The sequence below is a fragment of the Neomonachus schauinslandi genome, chromosome 5, assembly GCF_002201575.2.
Source record: "Neomonachus schauinslandi chromosome 5, ASM220157v2, whole genome shotgun sequence".
Lineage (NCBI taxonomy): Eukaryota > Metazoa > Chordata > Mammalia > Carnivora > Phocidae > Neomonachus > Neomonachus schauinslandi.
Window position 1 is genome coordinate 46,122,351 of NC_058407.1, and position 19,637 is coordinate 46,141,987.

General features: G+C 40.1%; 1 protein-coding gene across 2 annotated transcripts in view; it reads left to right on the forward strand.

The window, feature by feature from the left end:
• The window catches only part of PTPRR (protein tyrosine phosphatase receptor type R), a 214,723-nt gene that overhangs the window by 183,954 nt on the left and 11,132 nt on the right, over positions 1-19,637 (forward strand). For both annotated transcript variants that reach the window (XM_021678590.2, XM_021678589.1), the window contains 3 exons: positions 6,817-6,927; positions 8,295-8,452; positions 12,874-12,987. In XM_021678590.2, the coding sequence (XP_021534265.1) occupies positions 6,817-6,927; positions 8,295-8,452; positions 12,874-12,987 (383 nt within the window). The remainder of the gene's footprint in view (positions 1-6,816; positions 6,928-8,294; positions 8,453-12,873; positions 12,988-19,637) is intronic.

A 19,637-nucleotide genomic window follows, 5' to 3' on the forward strand; every position in this document is an offset into this window, starting at 1 on the left:
TAACGCTCAGTGGCACTTTACAGAAACAAAGGCAAAAGCTTTCTGGATGCATACACTCTCAGGATCTACATCACAGAATTTCAACAGAAAAAGCCCAGCCAAACATAAGCTCACAAGTCAAAGTTATGAGACAACACAAGTAAATAAGCAACGTAAGGAAAAATCAGAAGAAGCAACAAGCAGGTAAAGTAGACCCACAAGAAATGAAAATAATAGAAACTATAAATACAGGCTATTTTTTTTATAATTAAGCACACAAAATATAAGATTAAAAACTTGACAGGGGAAGAAGTTACTACCCAAGAAAACTAGGAAGATGTAAAAACAAACCAAAGAGTCCTAGAAATAAATGTTATGTAGATATTAAAATTTAAAAAGAACACTTCATTAGACAGGTGTGATAGCAGGGTAGAAGTAGCGGAATAAAAATAATGACTGGGTTACAAATAGAGCTAAGGAAATTACCCAGAAGATTGAAATGACCAAAAATATGAAAGAAAGTTAAGACCTAGTATGTAAATGTCCAATGTATATATAATGGATATTTTAGAAGAAGAAAAAAGAGAACATAAGAAAAGAAGTAATATGTGAGGAAATAGTGGCCAGGGATTTTCCAGAAGTGATAAAAGACACGAGCTGTCAGATTTGAGAAACACCATAAATCCTAGGCTAGTAAGTAAAAATAAATCCACAACTAGATACAACTATGAAACTAAAAAACACTGCAGAGATGATTTTAACAACAGAGTAACTAACAAATGGCTTCTCAGCAGCAGCCATAGAAGCCAAAAATCAGAAGAACAGTACCTAGCAAGGGAGGAAAGACAGTAATTGATGACCCAGAACGCATGCCACATTTAGCAACGTTTAGCAACATTGTTTCAATCTGAGTAGAATGCATTACTCATTAAATTAAATTAAAAATTCCTTTCAGTCCAGACGCTCCAGGATGTAAATATAATTCCATAGAGGAAACTTTGATGTTTTGCAGATCAAAATGATACTGAGAAGTCTGGCTCAAAAGAAATACGCAGTAAGCTTCACACTACCAGGAAAATGCTGTTTACCAAAAATGTGCCAACTTTCAATTGTGTTGAGCGTCATTGTTTGGAATAGACAAAAATCATTTCCTCCCAAAAAAATGAAGGTGGAGTTATCTTTAGAAATTCCCAGGCTTTATATTTTCATGAACCTTTCTACTTTCTAATAAATAAATGAATAATTGCCAAGCTCTTATTTAATAATCCCAGTATTCTCATATCACCAAGAGGGTTTTTCTCTTTCTTATCATTCATGTGTTCACTGGTGTGGCACTTTTAATTTCCTTCAAGAACTTCTGCCCTGAATTCACAACTTGGCACACTGGTGCAGCAGGCCTAGCTTTCGGCCTATCTCGACTTTGGACGTACCTTCCTCACGAAGCTTCATCATTCCTAGCTTTTGATTGAAAGCGAGAGACGCACGACCCTTCCTTTCACATGAACACCAAGAGGACATTGTAGGGTTATTAACTGGCCTCATTGCAATACTGTTGTGTCTCAGGGAATAGGGATGCCCCAGGAGAGGGAGAGGCACGGGAAATGGCCAGTCAGTGGGGCACTCAGAGCACACCCAAGTATCGATAGGCATAGTTCATGGAACCCCAAAACAATGACAATAGTAACACCACAGATCACACTGATCACAGGTCACCATAAGAAATGTAATCATAATGAAAAAGTTTGAAATATGTGAGAATTACCAAAATGTGACATGGAGACATGAAGCGAGCAAAAACGGTTGGGAAAATGGTGCTAATAAACTCCAGGAAGGAGTCTCCAGGCAGGCTTGCCACAAACCTTCAATTTGTAGAAAATGCAGGATCTAAAAAGCACATGAAGTGAAGCTCAATAAAACAAGGTATGCCTGTACCAAGAATGAAAAAAACAAAAAACAAAAACCAAAAAAAACCCCCAAGCAAACCAAGTCTCAGGATCAGGTGTCTGTCCAAACAAGGTCAAGGAAGGTAATGTTGAAGGCCAGCCTGGCAGGTAGACAGGGGAGCCTGCTGACCAGTTTTCAGCTTTCCTGGAGGACCAGAATTAGCAATTATAATATCTAGAGAGGCAGCCTGGCCTAGCACTGCCTGGCAATGCTGGACAGCTAATCTCTCATTCCCATTTCCTATGCTTGTCCTGCCCAAGCAATTAAGGGTGGCCCGTAATTCAGAGGCTGACAGCTCTCGGGCAAAATTACTCACCTGTCCCTTCAAACATGTTTATATTCCAAATATAACTGCACCCTAACTTTTTACTTGCTAGGTTTTACTCAATTGTTGTAGCCTGCTTTACTTCTAACTATAGTTAGAAGCCCTCTTATTTGACACAATTAGCCAAAAAAGTTAGTAGAAAAATCACAAAAACAACAACAACAGAACTCTAATGCTTTACTTTATCTTAAGGCATGTACATTTGCTCACACTAAAATTTGTTCATTTTTTTCATAGGACTCAGTTTGTTTTGTTTTGTTAGTGTTGGTCCGAAGCTGGAGTTCTAGATCATATGGCTTATGTAAATCATGCCCTTTATACATCATCAAAATTTCCCATTTCAGTTTCTTTAAAATGAGAGAGAACACAGAAAAGTTTGTAAAGGAATTGTGCTTGCAGAATCCTCCATAGATTTTCAAACTTTGCACTGACTTTTATCATTGTCACCTGTACCTGATTTGACTACTGTTTTTTCTACTGAGTCCTTTTTTTCCCAATGAAAAACTTATTTAACTTGTACAATTATTTCCTAGAACAATTCCCTTTTCCTCTGCACCTTCCTGTTTCATTAGTTTACGTAAAATTAAATTACCGAGCTTCACTAATGAGTTACAATTGCCATAAGAAGATTTGAATGTAAGTACCCCTTGGTGAACACGTAACAGCTCAGTCAATGGTAACAGAAGTACTGAGCTGAGTAGGAGGCGGCCCGAGAACATTGTGTTGCATGAGCACCAGCCTACTACACAGAGAGAAGGAAAGCCACTGGTTAATGCCGTGGCAAATTAGGGTTGGTTAAGAGACAGTGGATATCAAAGATAGAAAGTTAAATTTTTAAGATGATACTTGCTCTGAGAGTTTTAGTACCCAAGGGAATTTTCCCAGAGCCCCCTATCAGAATACCTGAACTTCAGTTTCCTCTGCTGTCAAATGATAAATAATAATAATAATAATAATACTTAACCCAGTGTACCTAATTCAAATGATTGTGGAAGGGATTAAGTGATATGTTGGTGAAGGTACTTGTAATAATAAATTGCTGCACCTTTGTTGGTAATACTTAGTAGGAACACAGGAATGAAAGTAACTATAATAACTGTAGGCAATCTGACCCATCCTATACCTCTCATATGCTAATATAACCCAAATGAAACTGACCATCTTCTTTTTATTTATTTAGAGCCACTGTCTATGTGATGATATGTGTCTTCAGCTCAGAGAGCAAAATCTTTTTTTATTTTAAATGCATAGAATTCAAAAAGAAAGTAACTTAAAAATAGATTTTTTTTTCCAGGCAACTAAACTACTAGCTAGACCTCCTTCCTCTCTATACACAAATAGCCCTAATGTGGTGGAAGTGAGAAGGAGGGTCAAAGAAAAAAAAAATAGAGGAGTTTGCATTGCTTTGCACTGCATTCTACTTTTACGATAAACCACTAATTATGAAGAATTTGTTGATGTCCAGAATCTTTACAGTCAGGGTTCACTAATTACTTGTTTGTACAAGAGACACATGAGCCTCTGAAAACCTCTTTTTTCCTCCAAGTTATGAATTTTTGGAATTAATAGATAATTTCACTGAAAGGATCAGCCCAGTTAGCAAAGAATAGTGATAATTTGGGGTTGTATTCTGCGAGATAGCATGCTTTTTTGAATTACCTACAATTAGTGGGGTTTCACAATATTATCTGTAAGAGAGCATTTTCCTTCCTTGCATTTTCTGCCTTTCATATCATTGTTAGTGCCGCAATAAAGAAACCCTAAAAAGCTGTTCACAAAAATAATTTGAACGTGAACTTGTGCTCTTGAAACAACTACATTTGCAGCTCTCCCCCACCTCACATTCAAAAGCACCCACATTTATCTGGTCTCTTTTTCTATGTGCTCCTAAAGGGGGAAAAATGTATTCAGTGTGTAAAAATAAGCTATTGTATCTCAGAAAGGAGATGGGATGCTAATTAAGGGTTGTTTGAATGAACAAGTCACATTGCATTGTCTACTGGGAGCTGACTGCCAATTGCATTTTTGGTAAAGAGTCAAGAAAAACATTCAAGAGGGCCCCGGCAAGCTTGAGAGAGAACCGAGCAGCGCTTCCATTTATCAAGTAGGTGCACAAGACTGTTCAAGTATTGTTAAGAGTCAGGGTGCAGGTTTTGAGCTCCTGCCTTGCAGCTTTTTCCTACCAGTTTCAAGAGCCACCTTCCCAAAGAGGGGCCTGCTGCTCAGGGCTCATCGTGGACAATGGGGCACGTATGCCAGACTGCTGGACCGCTGAATGCCTCTTTCTTTGTTCAATACCTTTTTCAAGATTCTTTGTCACTCTTCTTGGATTCATCCAGGAGGCATGGGTTTTACACAATAGCTCGAGTCTCACATCAAAATAATTGATGCTTCATTGAAAGAAACCAGGCAGATTGGTTAGTATGATTCTCTTTAACAAACCTGGGAAATTTGAGACACTTGGCACTAGTAAATGAGGAGAAAAATAAATTGCTTTATTTTTAAAAGGTTTCTTTACTTAATGTTATGTCAGCCAGAGTATGCCTTTAGCCTGATTGCCGGCCGATCTTGGGTGTGGGGTGGCATGTAAATAGAGGTGAAAATGATTTACTTTGTTTGGAAAAGGACCAGGACACAGAGGATGCAAATGTGTTTTTATTGTAATGGATGAAAGAAACAGTGATTCCATCCTGGCTCTAGCATGTGGAGTGGTTAGTACTTAGCATGATAGACTCCCTGAGGTGTGTTTCTGATACTTTACGTGTCTTTTCCTTCAGTTCTGTACATCTGTGATTCTTTCTTTTGTTGCTCTTTTGAATCTGTAAGTTCTTAATTTTTTTCAAGTGTGGTCCTATGCCTTTGACCTGGGATGTAAAGAAACAAGTATCCTGAGGACTTAATGTCCTGACTGAAGGCAATTTCTCTATAAATGTGAAGGAATTTCTCTATAAATGTGCAAGTGTGTTTGCAAGAAAATGATAAGTTCTATTTAAACAGTATTTCTAAAATTAACATTGCTTCTCTGGGCACTTGAAATAAAACATCACCTTTCACACTTTACTTTCTTAATCATTGAAATATGTGGTCAGAATTCACAGTTTTTTTTGTAGCTGTTTAAAAGGCAAAATAATAAATAATATGAGCCTATATGTATGCTTGAATCTCGTTTTGTATTTTTCTTTTAATAATGTAGCTTGGATATAATAATTATACAGTATTTAATTCATGATCTAATGTATAATGAAGTAATGACTGAATCATTTAGATCAAAAACCTGAAGTTGGAACAACAATAAGAAGAACAACGTGTTTTATTTATTTATTTTTTATTTATTTATTTTTTAAAGATTTTATTTATTTATTTGACAGAGAGAATGAGACAGAGAGCACATGAGAGGGGGGAGGGTCAGAGGGAGAAGCAGACTCCCTGCCGAGCAGGGAGCCCGATGCGGGACTCGATCCAGGGACTCCAGGATCATGACCTGAGCCGAAGGCAGTCGCTTAACCAACTGAGCCACCCAGGCGCCCGAACAACGTGTTTTAAATGCTTACTGTATGTCTGGCTTTGTCCTAAGTGCCTTTCATGTAGTAAGTGATGAGTAAACTGAGGCCACAGAGATTAAGTGTCTTCCTTACAGATCCTCAGCTAATTATAAGTGGCAAAACCAAAATTTGGACCTAGGTTCTATGGCTCCAAAACCTGCACCTTAACTACCATGTTATAATGCCATGGTTGCAATATAATTATTATTACTCTTATTAAACCCTTCAAAGAGGATCCGTTATAAAAATGTTTTTTTAAAAAAGATTTTAGTTATTTAGGGGCACCTGGGTGGCTCAGTTGGTTAAGCAACTGCCTTCAGCTCAGGTCATGATCCCAGGACCCTGGGATCGTGACCTGAGCCGAAGGCAAACGCTTAATGACTGAGCCACCCAGGTGTCCCTAAAAATGTTTTTTTTAATAATTTTGTTATACATTTATTTCAATCGACCCTATAGGTGAAAAGACCATCGGTCCTGGAAAATATAATACCGTAGATATATTAATGATCATTACATCTTCTTTACATACTAGGGAACCTTCATTCAGTGGCATCTAACACAGTACAGATACTCTTATTAAATGCTTCAACTGGACGGAGCATGAAAATATGACTTGGCTCAATCATTGTGAAAAACCATTCCTTTTATTGTATCACATGATAAAGTCTAATACTTGGATTTTTTAATTTCTTAATGCTTAATTTTTCAATTTAGTTCTTAATTTCAGGTTTTGGGAAATCTTGCCCCCTTTTGGTATGGGATTAGTAAAAATAGTGTTTGACAGGCACGTGTAAAAATTGATACTTCATTTTTAAAATTTTATTGAGATATAATTCATATATCATAAAAGTCACTTGTTTAAAATGTACAATTCAGTGGTTTTAGTCCATTTTCAGCCTTGTAAAATCGATACCTGATATTTTTAGAATTAACTAAATAAAAACTCTTGAGATGCTTGAATGAAAAGTACTCCAAGGCCAGTGAAATCATTAATATCTGCTGTGTTCCTTTTTTCTCCCCTTCCAGAAATGTGTGCTATACTGGCCAGAAAAGAGAGGAATATATGGGAAAGTTGAGGTTCTGGTCATCAGTGTAAATGAATGTGACAACTACACTGTTCGAAACCTTGTCTTAAAGGTAAGATTATGTAGCTGGAGCTATCTACAAAGTAGAGGATATGACAGGATTACATTTCTCCTCTGAAAGTATTTATCCTAATAAGTATGGCAGATTCAATTTTTAAAAATAATGCCAAGATGAAAGAGAAATGATCATCATCTTCTCATGTATTTCTTTGTCATCAGCTACTCTTAGTATGTGGAATAATTAAATTAATGTAAGTAGGCATTAAGGAAATTCACTAAGTAGGATGTTGTGATCTTCTAATTTCTAGAAACAAAACATCCCTGATTCAACCTTTCAAATGCCTTTAACTAAAGGTTTGTACTGGAGGCTTTACCATGATTTGGGGGGTGGGGGGCTTGTTGTTTTTTGTTTTTCTGTTTTCTTAACATGACTTTGGTCTAAGCAGCTTTTAGTAAGGCCTGGAAACTGTGAAAGAGAACATCTGTGCTTGTGGGTGGTTGTGGGAGGCAAGACAAGCCTGAAGTGTTGATGAGATCTTCCCAAACTTGGAGTTACAGTAATTTATGGGGACTTTCCCCAGACCAGATTGTGTCATACAAAAGTTATCTTATTGAAATTATGGGCAGCAGATGCTGAGGAACATTGCCATGGTTGTGTTTTTGCTTCTAGAGGACAATCATCTCAAAGAGTTCAGTCCTATCTAGAGCCTCACTGCTGGAACAGAAGCCTACAGAGAGTAGAGGCAGGGCTGCACTGGGGGTTTTAGAGGGAAATTTGAGATAAGTAGGCACCCTTTTCACCACATGCCCTCGAGGGTCTACTCCGTGCCAGGCCCTCCCCTCCCCCACCCTGGGCACTGGCTTATGAGATGATGTGCATGGACCTCACTCAAAGCTTGTCTAATTTAGTGACCCCTTGTAGCTCCTTTATTCCTGGGACTCCTTGCTGCTGCTAAAAACTGCAATTTAGGACTAATATAGAAAGTCAAATGTAGGGGCCAAGTACAAAATTAAGTGTTCCTATGTGGGCTAATATGTTTATCATCACTGTCAAGAATGTTCAAAGAGCAGGAAACACACCGTTCCAATTCCCTCTTGGCTTCCTTTGCGTCTGCCATTCTCTTTATTACAACAAATCGCACACATATAGATAGCATAGGTTTCATATGACTTTTCGATTTTAAATATCTATTTCTCATTGAATAGAGGCAAGACTGTCAAACTGGGACATCAGCATATGTATAGTCATGTTTTCTCAAGGTAGAACAATACGCTTCAGCAATCTCCTAGATTTCTTTTTTCCATCCAGAAGTCAGTTGCCAGCAAGATGGGAGTGATAGAAGGCATTCAGTATTGTGGTTTGGATGACTTTTAGTTCCACAAGTAAATGAGGCATTTGGTGGCTCTTGCTATTTTCAGCAAGGAAGTCACACCCAACATGTGAAGCATTACTGGTACACCTCATGGCCTGATCACAAGACTCCAGACAGTGCTCAGCCTCTTCTACAGCTCATGCTGGATGTCGAAGAAGACAGACTTGCTTCCACAGGCCGGGGGCCTGTGGTTGTCCACTGCAGGTAAGGGATGAACTGTCCTTTCTGCCTAAGCAACTGTCCATCCCCCATAAAGTCATTGAACGGGTGGAAGTTGGGTGGTGCTTCCTGGTTGCAACTTTATTGGTAAATTCAATATTTACTGAAATTGGCTAACTTCTTCATATTTGAGTTTTGACCGAGATGCCACGTTGCAGAAATGAAGTGGTATTATCAGGGCATTTCAGCAAACAACAATGACACAGTAGAGAGAACAGCACTTCTACATCAATGGCTCAGGGAACCGGAGACTTTATTCAGCCCTTGACCTTGAAACTTACATCGATTTGTTTAGTCTCATCAGGCTCATTGACGCTAGGAATGACACGTTTTTAAAAATTATCAATGGCTTTTTTATTGTTTCAAGATGGCACCTGAACCATACTTGAATGGTATCTTGATAACATGTATCTATCATTATGTCAAATGTGGTGAAAACCAGTCAGCTATTTTAAAAGTGATTTCATTAAAAAAACAGGTGGAAATAAATTTATGAAGGGGGAAGTGGGTAAGCGGTAGTTCGCCAAAAGGAGAACAAAGTGTTATTATCAGAACGTGGGGTTTTGGAGGCTAGGCAGACAAAAGCAACAGATGTCCTTGGTGGTTCCCTTCCCTAACATCTAGCTTAAAACTCTCCTCTCATAACTGATACCTCATTCCCCTTTTCCTTTTAGTGTACCCAAACGAAAGCAAATCGCTTTAAAGTTGTTTGTGTAACCAGCCATTTATTCTTCGTACTTCGTCAAAATAATTTATGTTGCTTTGTTTAACCTCTTAAGCCTTGAAAGATAGCTTTTGATGATATTTTTAATAAATAAAATATAATTACTTTAAATTGTAACTTTAGCCTCCTTCTTCTATGAACCTTTGTGGTTTAATTAAAAGTGAAATTCACTATATACCTATATATCCAAAGGAGTCATTATCCAGTTTCTAGCATTAGGCTTTATCCTAAACTTCACTTGGGGGTGAGGAAAGACAGCCTAATGGATCATGTTTTAGGTCTGGAACCGTCCTCCACCCAAAATCATAAAACACTCAGGATATCTAAAACGAACGAGCTGTTTCCCCTATAAAACCAGTTGCCCTGCTGATGACTATTTCTAAGAATAAGACCAGCTTTTTTCCAAGCACTCAACATCTAATGTTGACAGTTATCTTTGGCCCTTCTCTCAACTCCAGCCTCAGTATCTAATCAGTCACCAGATTGGCTTTCCCTTCAAAGCTTCTCCCATAATCATCACTTCCTGTCCAACCACCCAAGTTCAGGCCCTAATGACCTCATCCATGTATTTTAGAAGTAGTTGGCTAATTGCACAAACACACCCCACTTCCCTGTGCCCCACCCCCAGCTCAGCCTACCCCATCCACTTTTCTTGCACGACGTTCCTAAAATCCTCCTTCATCGTATGGAATCCCCTCTCAGCACTTCTCAATGGCACCCCATTGCTTAGAGCAAAAGATCTTAACCCTGGGTCTATGGATAAACCACAGGGGTCATTGAACTCCTTGAAATTACTTTAACAAATTGGAGTACATAGACTTATGTGGGTTTTTCTGGGGAGTGAAAGTTCATAGTTTTTATCAAATTCTCAACAGCAACAACAACAAAAAGCAAACCACCACTGTTTTAGAGGACGAAGTCCAAACCTCTTAGCTTTCCATGTGAGGTCCTTTATAGGCCCCATTGTGCCTACCCAGTCTTATTTCCCACTATTTCTCTAGGATAAATTTCTCTTCAGGCCAAGCTAGTCTAGTCACTATTGCACATCATATATCCTGTTCTGCAACATTCTTTCTTTATACCATTCTCATACATGGAATATTCCCTCATTCATGATAACCAAAATGCCTGCCATTCGTAGGGTACAGTTCAAATCCTATCTCTCTAGTGAAACAAACTCTTTATAGACTCTTCAACTAAAAGGGACCCCCCTCCACCTCTGAATTCCTCTGCACTCCCATCCAATAAGAAACAAGTGCCAAGGGCGCCCAGGTGGCTCAGATGGTTAAGCATCTGCTCGGGTCATGATCCTGGGACCGAGCCCCATGTCGGGCTCCCGGCTTGGTGGGGGTGTCTGCTTCTCCCTCTCCCTCTGCCTCTGCTTGTGCTCTCTCTGTCTCTCTGTCTCTCTCTCTCTCTCAAATGAACAAATAAAATCTTCTTAAAAAAAAAAAGAAAAGAGGGGCGCCTGGTGGCTCGGTCGTTAAGCATCTGCCTTCGGCTCGGGTCATGATCCCAGGGTCCTGGGATCGAGCCCCATATCGAGCCCCATATCGAGCCCCACATTGAGCCCCACATCAAGACCCACACTGAGTCCCACATCGGGCTCCCTGCTCGGCGGGAAGCCTGCTTCTCCCTCTCCCACTCCCCCTGCTTGTGTTCCCTCTCTCGCTGTGTCTCTCTGTGTCAAATAAATAAATAAAATCTTAAAAAAAAAAAGGAAAAGAAAAAGAAAAGAAACAAGTGCCAAATATGAGAAACCAGTGCTATTTGAGTGCCCAGAGGGAACTATTAATTCAAACCATGACGACGGAGGAGAGCCTCTCAGAACTGGAATAATGTTGAGCAGGGGCTTAAAAAATGACCAATGTTTGTGGTTTTAAAGCCTGCGAAGGAGGGCATTTCTGACTGAAGGAATATCCTTAACACAGAAAAGAAAGTTGGAAAATAAAAGCCATATTTTGCAGTGATTCATGTAGATGACAAAAATGGCACAAAGGATACAAGGAGGACAGTAACAAGACCGAAAGCTTGAAAGTTAGTCACATTCGTATTATGCAAGGCCAATGACACCATGGTGGGGAGCTCAGACACTGCCCGGAACTACTGGGAGGCGTCTACAGTCTTTGAGTAGAGAGTAATATGATCAGATCCCAATTTTAGAAAGATGAACCTAGCAGCTGTGTGTATCGTGAATTAGTCCAGGAAGAGACTCAAGACTTGGCAACCGTAATGAGATCATTGCTAACCATGAAGTGAGGAGATGTCAAAAACGTGAGCACAGTTTATAGAAAGGAAAGCATGGATCCCAGAAGCTTCAGTAGAGGTGGAAAATATAAGAATTGATAACAGATTGGATGTGGGAGGTGAGAGGGGGGAGATGTTGGAGATGGCTCCAAGATTTCTAGGCTGGAAAACTTGTGGCTAACTGGTAATGCCATTGAGGGAAAAGATAATTCTGTTTTAGATACATTGAATTTAGATACATTGAACTGAAGCCAGTGCAAAATAGTAACATCAAGAGTTCCAGCTAAGAGATAGAATGCTAATCTAGAGTTTAGGAGAAATTTAGGAAATTTAGATGTAAATTTGAGAGAAATTTGCATAAAGACTATTACTGGTTGAAATTGCTGAGGGGTGGGAGGAGAGGGAGAGGAAGGAGGGATGGGGAGAGTTAAAGGGCTTGTTAGGTTGATGATTTACCATCTAGGGCAGATGAATGGGCAAACCCTCCTGGATTGGATGGATAGTATTTCTATTCAACTATCACCTGGATATAAATGACTCAGATATTTGTGCCTCTGGCCACATCCTTCTCCCAAACCCAACTGAATCTTCAGTTATTCACTGGAATCTTCAGCATCAGTATATGCAACACCAACCTCCCCTGCACCCAAATCAGCCCTTCTTCTAGAATTGTCTCATGGGCACTACCTTTCCTCTGGTCCCCCAGATTCACATTTGTGATGTATCTAAGTCTTTCTCCTCCTTTCTAGTGCCTATACCTTCCCTAAATTCAGGTCCTCATTATTCTTTGTAGAATAATTACAATGCCTTTTTCACTATTCTCCCTACTGCCTATAACTCAATGATGGAATGCAGTTCAAGCACTGCTCTGGGCCAGATTTGTCACCTGGGCCTGAGAGCTTTGTCATTGTTGTTGCTAAGCCTGGCTTGCTGTTTCAGATTTAGACGTACCCTTTTATTTTTTTTATTTTTTTTATTTTTTAAAGATTTTATTTATTTATTTGACAGAGAGAGAGAGAGCAGGAACACAAGCAGGGGGAACGGGAGAGGGAGAAGCAGGCTTCCAGCCGAGCAGGGAGCCCGACGCGGGACTCGATCCCAGGACCCTGGGATCATGACCTGAGCCGAAGGCAGACGCTTAACGACTGAGCCACCCAGGCGCCCTAGACGTACCCTTTTAAAAGAATATCTTTTATCTTGAGGAGGTGTATGGGGGGATGGGTGAAATAGGTGACGGGGATTGAGGCGTGTACTTGTCTTGTCATAATGAGCACTGGGTGTTGTATGGAATTGTTGAATCACTATAGTGTACCGCTGAGATGAATATCATACTGGAATTAAAATTTTCAAAAACCAAAAAAATAAAAAATAAAAGAATATATTTTATCTTTTCTACTTGTCCTCCACCTTTTTACTCTTTGTCTTTTCTTTTCAGTGCAGGGATCGGTAGAACGGGGTGTTTTATTGCTACATCCATTGGCTGTCAACAGTTGAAAGAAGAAGGAGTTGTCGATGCTCTAAGCATTGTCTGCCAGCTTCGTGTAGACAGGTGGGTGTCTGAGAAACAGAGATGCCACATCAGAGCAGCATTTTCGGTCATGGCCTGGTCCAATCTTCCTGACTTGGTAAACACCACAGGCTCCAAAGTCTTAAATACCTATAAAGATTTGTGTAAAATGCTTAAGTATATCTTACATTGAAAAGAGTGTTATTTGCAACAGTGACCATCAAGACTACAAAACCAGGGGCGCCTGGGTGGCTCAGTCAGTTAAGCGTCTGCCTTCGGCTCAGGTCATGGTCCCGGGGTCCTGGGATCGAGGCCCGCATCGGGCTCCCTGCTCTGCAGGAAGCCTGCTTCTCCCTCTCCCTCTGCCCTTCCCCCCAGCTCGTGGGCACATGCTCAATCTCTCTCTCTCAAATAAACAAAATCTTCAAAAAAAAAAAGTGTACAAAACCAAAAGCTTATGCTTAATCCCTCCTCATCTCTAATATAGGTTATTTATGGTGTTGCTGTTCCCTCTTTGTCTTACACCCGTCTTCCTTTATATTTACTCTGCATTTTCATTTGACTTCACTGAATCATTCACTTTAGGATCTTGGTTGTTTAAAATGAGGCATATGTCACATACCAAGAGTCATCTTTTTTTAAATCTACTTTTTTTAATTGTGAAAAGATGCACATAACAAAATTTACCATCTTAACCATTTTTAACAGTACAGTTTAATGGTGTTAAGAATATTCACGTGTTGTGAAGCCAATCTCCAAAACTCCTTTCATCTGGCAAAATTCTGTTGCCTTTAAACAGCAACTTCCTATTCCCTCCGGCCCCCGGCCCCTAGGATTTTACTTCACATAATATCCTCAAGATTCATCCATGTTGTGGCATGTGTCAGAATTTCCTTACTTTTTTTTTTGAATTCTTTTTTATTATGTTATGTTAATCACCATACATCATTAGTTTTTGATGTAGTGTTCCATGACTCATTGTTTGTGTATAACACCCAGTGCTCCATTCAGTACGTGCCCTCTTTAATACCCATCACCAGGCTAACCCATCCCCCCACCCCCCTCCCCTCTAGAACCCTCAGTTTGTTTCTCAGAGTCCATAGCCTCTCATGGTTCGTCTCCCCCTCCAATTTCCCCGCCTTCATTCTTCCCCTCCTGCTATCTTCTTCTTCTTCTTTTTTTTTTTTTTTAACATATAATGTATTATTTGTTTCAGAGGTACAGGTCTGTGATTCAACAGTCTTACACAATTCCCTTTGTGTATAGATCATATTTTGTTTATCCCTTCATCCATCGATGGACACTTGGTTGCTTCCACCTTTTGGCTCTTGTGAATAATGCTGCCATGAACATGGGTATACAAATAGTGGTCGAGATCCTCTTAGATATATACCCAGAAATGAGATTGCTGGATCATATAGTAATTCTATCTCTAATTTTTTTGAGGAACCACCATGCTGTTTTCCACAGTGGCTGCACCATTTACATTCCCACCAACGTGCACAATTGTTCCAAGTTCTATACACCTTTGTCAACACTTGTTATTTTCTGTTTGTTGTTGTTGTTGTTGTTTAATGGTAGCCATCCTAATGGGTGTGAGGTGGAAGAGTTGTTTTCATATAGAGATGGTTTGATCACCTTTGTGATGATCTGTGTTTATCTGTGTGGAAAACAAAATAAACAAGAAACTTCTCTTCTTCCTTTCTCCACAACTAAGCCTATCTGGGTAAATGAACAGTTGAGTCAGTGATGGAGAAAGTAAACAGATGCTCTTTGAAAACAGGCACGGAAAAAGATGGTGTATGAGCACATGGGCAGCCAGCCCCTCTGCTCTGCAATTCAGTGCACTGGTGTGGAAAAGAGTCTTTCTGTTGGGTTCTCTTCTTTCATTTATGCAGCAAATAGTTATTAATTACCTCCTATGCCCAAGGCATCGTTCTGGACGCTGCAAGTATAGCACTAAACAAGATGAGTGATGCTTGGCTCTTCTAGAGATTACATGCTCATGCAGAGAGAGACAGACAGACAGACAGATAATTAAAAAAGGAAAGAAAAAAAAAACAGGATAATTTCAGACAGAGATAAATGCTATGGAGTAAGAAAACAAGAGGGCCATGGGAGCTGAGCCTCTTGGACTTCAGCCCTGTGGCCCAGAGTTTCCAAAAAGTGTAGATGGTTACCTTTTAAGATTCATTCAACAAATATTTATTGAGCACCTACTATGTGGTACATTCTGGGATTTCAATAAAAGAGACACAGGATTGTTCTAAAAATTCAATGATATATATATATGTACATATATCTACGTATATATATACACATTTATATATATCACTTAGAACAGGATCTGTCACATTAAACTTTCAATAAATGTGCAGTGTTGTTATTATCTTCATTGTTATTAAAATTATCAATAAATTTCTCCTATCTCTAAAAATTAAACATTCAAATCTCTCTGTCCAGATGAGGTTTTCCTATCCCCAGCCCTGCTGTTCTTTATCTCTTAAATGATAACTTCTAAGTCCTTGTTGGTGTATCTTCCCTCTCTTTTTCTCTCAGTTTTGACTGGCTTCACAGCAACTGTTCATTGTAGTGGTTACACCACTGGGCCTCTAGAAACACAGCGCCTGGGTGAGCCTCATGGCTGCTTCCATATCTTGGTTGTGTGGCCTTAGGCAAGTTGTAAGATGTGCCCATGTCTGGGCTTTCTCATCTAGAAGATGGAAGTCATACTTGTATCTACTGGCAATTGTTGTTGTAAGGAATAAGATATAATCTATAAAGTTCCTGGCACATAACAAACACGCGGTCAAGTTTAGCCACTGTTATTATCAATATATATATATATAGCAAGAAACCTGAACACGCATCTATGACCTGGAAGCAATATATGTTAATATACATACCTCACAGGGCTATGGCAGTAGAGAGATGAGATTACATCCATGACGTACTTAGTAGAACACTCAGCTTATGTTTCTAATGCTCTCTGTATCCCTCCCACTTCTCCCCTTTCCATACCCCACATGTAACTGCTTCCCAAAATATTTCCTTTCTGTACATAATATCAGCTCCAGTGATCTCTTCTTCCTCTCCTACAATTGCTGTCTTACTGTCCTTCCATCCAGGACTGTCTGTCCAGCTGGAATAGGGTCCAGTTTTTCACTCCAGACTCTGGGACCTACCTTCACCCAGAAGTGGGGCTTGCGTCAGAGGGCAAGGGACAGCACCGAGTCAGCCTGGACCTGTTCCCGTGGTGACCTTGATCTCTCCTGCTTTGTGCTTCCGTACACAAGCCTCCTGCATGGGACCCCAAGCCCCTCAAGGATTCCGGTCCATACCCCTGCACCCTGCTCTCTTACTAGCGAGTGCTGAAACTCCATGAACGCCAGACACCCTCCGTGGATCTAGGCTGACTCCGAACTGAGTTGACCTCCAACACCATCTCTGACCCTATTTGGAACAACACCTTGGGGGGAAAAATGGGTTTGGTTTGCTCATTTCTTTTTTGGCTTTTGTTATTCTTCAATCTTGCCTGCTCACCCACCACCCCCATCTCCTACCTCCCCCACCTGCTTTTGTAGCCTGACCTCCACCTTGGCTTCCCCTTCCCAGTCACGTTCCCCTGTCAAGTCTACCAGATTGTCCTCTAGCTCTGAATGGAATCACAAATACATTTTTTAAACCATATCACAATGCCTCCTCTATCGGCCCCTTCCTTCCTAGAGCAAACGGTAAGAAATTTTAGCCTTGGCCTTCCATCGCCACCAAGGTCTCCCCACAAGGCTTGTCTCTTTATTCCTGATAGGATCTCCAAAACATATCAAAACTTCTCTGCTGATCTGAAGGCTCCCTACCCCCCCGATTTGAATTACTGCCAATGTGTGTCTGGAAATCATTTTCACTGAGTCATTAATCAACATCTCTTCTACATACGTTCTTTCTGAGCAGCTGCTTCTGTTGTTTATGAAGTAGATCCTCTCTTTAAAACCTTCCTTGAAACATCTTTCCTTTGCCTGCCTGCCTTCACAGGATCAACACAGATTTTCTTTTTTTGTCTCTTCCTTCTGCTATGCAGTCCCCTAGTTATTATGAAAAGTGAGACAGAAAAACTTCCTCCTTTCCTTCACCTCATCCAACTTCTTTTCCCCCAGGCTTCTTGCCTCTTGCTTTAGTTTCTAATTTTTTTTTCCTGTCATATTTCATTGTTAAAATTCCAGTTTGTAGGTGATTACTGCCTTTAACCACATCCTCAGCTCATGCTGGTAAAAGAAAAATGGGCCTCAGAAAATCTGAACGCCCACCTTTCTGCTCTTGAAGCTTATTCGTTCTTCATCAGTTCTTCAGACCTTGTCCCCAGCCCTAGTCTCTGCAGCCACCCTTGCCTTCAGTCCTGGATCTGTCTTCGGACCTTCCAGAATGCAGTATTGACACTTGGAAGTTGATTTCATAATCATCGCCTCCCCACCACGGCCTTCAAAGCACATGTCTCATAAGTCTCATTTAACTCCCAAAATGAACCCAAAAGTAGGAACAGAGGTGTTCCTTGGCTCTGTTTTTTAAGAAAGAATTCAGGATCATCAAGGAACTTGTCCAAGATCATGTAGCTAAAATGCTGGCAAAGTAGACCTCTTTGGAACCCAGGACTTCCAATTTCTAACCCAAAAGGTGTGATCATTACAGATGAAAGTAAGCAATCTTTCCAAATATGTTTATTGCAAAACTGCTTGACAAAAACAAATCTTTTTGTTAATGCTTTGCCAATTAAAAAAATGCAATGACACCATAATTTTTAAAACAATGTCTAGTATGAGTGAGAGCTGTTTCATGAAGAGATAGAGTAATACTGTCAGCAGTTGCCTTAAGAATATAATTTGAGGAACATAGGAAAGATGCCTCATCCCAAAATATCTGTCTACGGAGGATGCCTAAAATATCTGTGTGTGGTGAATATCTGAAACTCGGCCATTAGAGAGCCAATCCTTGATGAAAAGAATCATTGTTTTTTAAAGTTCATTGAACGTGGAGGCAGAAGGTGAGGGCAACACCTTATGCTTTTTCAGCTATTAACCCTTTCGTCTAAACAAGGTGATTTGTCCCTTCCAGCTAGGGTAGGGTAGCTAGAAAGAATGTAACTCCATGCATTAGGAATACATTCAGAACTTGGGTTTTGATGAAGGGGACTTGAAGAGAGGGCCCCAAAATTTGGGCACACCTGAGGCCCTGAAGTAGAGATGATTGGTAGAGAGCTGTGGGCACTGGGAAGCTGAGGGGAGTGGAGAGGAAGCAGAGAGCTCTAGCAAGGGATTCCTTGGGCGAGATCAGCTACCAGGACCCAGTGCAGTATGAAAATGTGGGGCCCCTGTTAAAAAAAATTATTAAATATTTCAAGATAGTGACAGCAGAGCATTAACCCAAGTGCAAGGTGCTTCTAAGCACAGGGGAAGGGGGCTGGTGTGACCCAGCGGGTCATAAGCCCATGAAGCTGACCCTGAGGTGGGATGTTTTTAGGATGAGTGTTTGCATATGGGCCTGATTCCTGTGTCGTGTGTCCTGTGGAGCAGGCACCCAAGATCTCTGCTTAGAGCGGTGCTCCTGAATCATGCATGCATTCATTCATTCAACAAACATTTCCTAAACACTTACTACTGTACGTGCATCAGGCATCTCGGCATAGAAAGATGGATTCCTTAACAGACTTTTCCAGACTGTGTTTCTCAAGGCACAGTTTAATTATTAATTAAACTACGAGAGCCTGCCAAGTACCAGACCCTCTTCGACTGCATTCAGGCAAAAATAAATAAATAAAATAAAATAAGCTCTCAATTAAATTTGAGCTATATAATATATTTCTTATAAGCCCTCTCCACTTGGATATTCACAGTAAGTATTAAAACATTAAGGAATCTGGGGAAGTCCCCCAACATAGAAACCCATTTAACCTTTCTTAAGCTCTCTTTCATATTTATTTGACCATACAAACTTTCCTCAAAGTCTTTCTAAGTGGGAGGAAAAGAAGTTGTAAATAATAAATATAAACTGTTCTTTCAAGAAGTTTGGTGGTGGAGAGAAGACTGCGGAAGGCATGGGGATTTGAGCGTAGGCGGGGACCATTAAAAAGGAGCACCCAGCTGAGTATAAGAAGGGCTACAAAAGACAGAGCCAATATATCAAGGAGCTGATATTTTGTATGCTGCAGAGTACAAGCTCCACAGGATTTTTCCTATCCTTTCATACTCTCTTAACAATGGCCTCTACCCACTAGTGATCCAAGGCTGCACACTGTGCCTCTTTTTTTTTTTTTTTAATAGTTTACCCCCCACCACTTATATTTGCCCCCTCTGAGAAGTCCAGGGCAGGGCTAACAGCAAAGAAGAAAGTCCAGTGATTTAGATACTTGAAATGGGCTTGAATCAAGGGTTTGAGCATTGAGCAGGATCAAAAACCTGATTCCAAATAATAATAATAATAATAATAATAATAATAATAAATTACAATGCCCAATTATTGTAATTCAACATGACAAAAGCAGACAATTTGTACTCAGATCACAAATCTGCATTTTAGCAATAAATTCAAATGGTCTGGTTTAGAGATGAGTGTTATGCTGAATGGATGGTCCGTTGTAACAACAATGACAAAGCCATTTGGTGGATTATTCATTCTCTGGCAAGACGTTATTTTTATTGGCT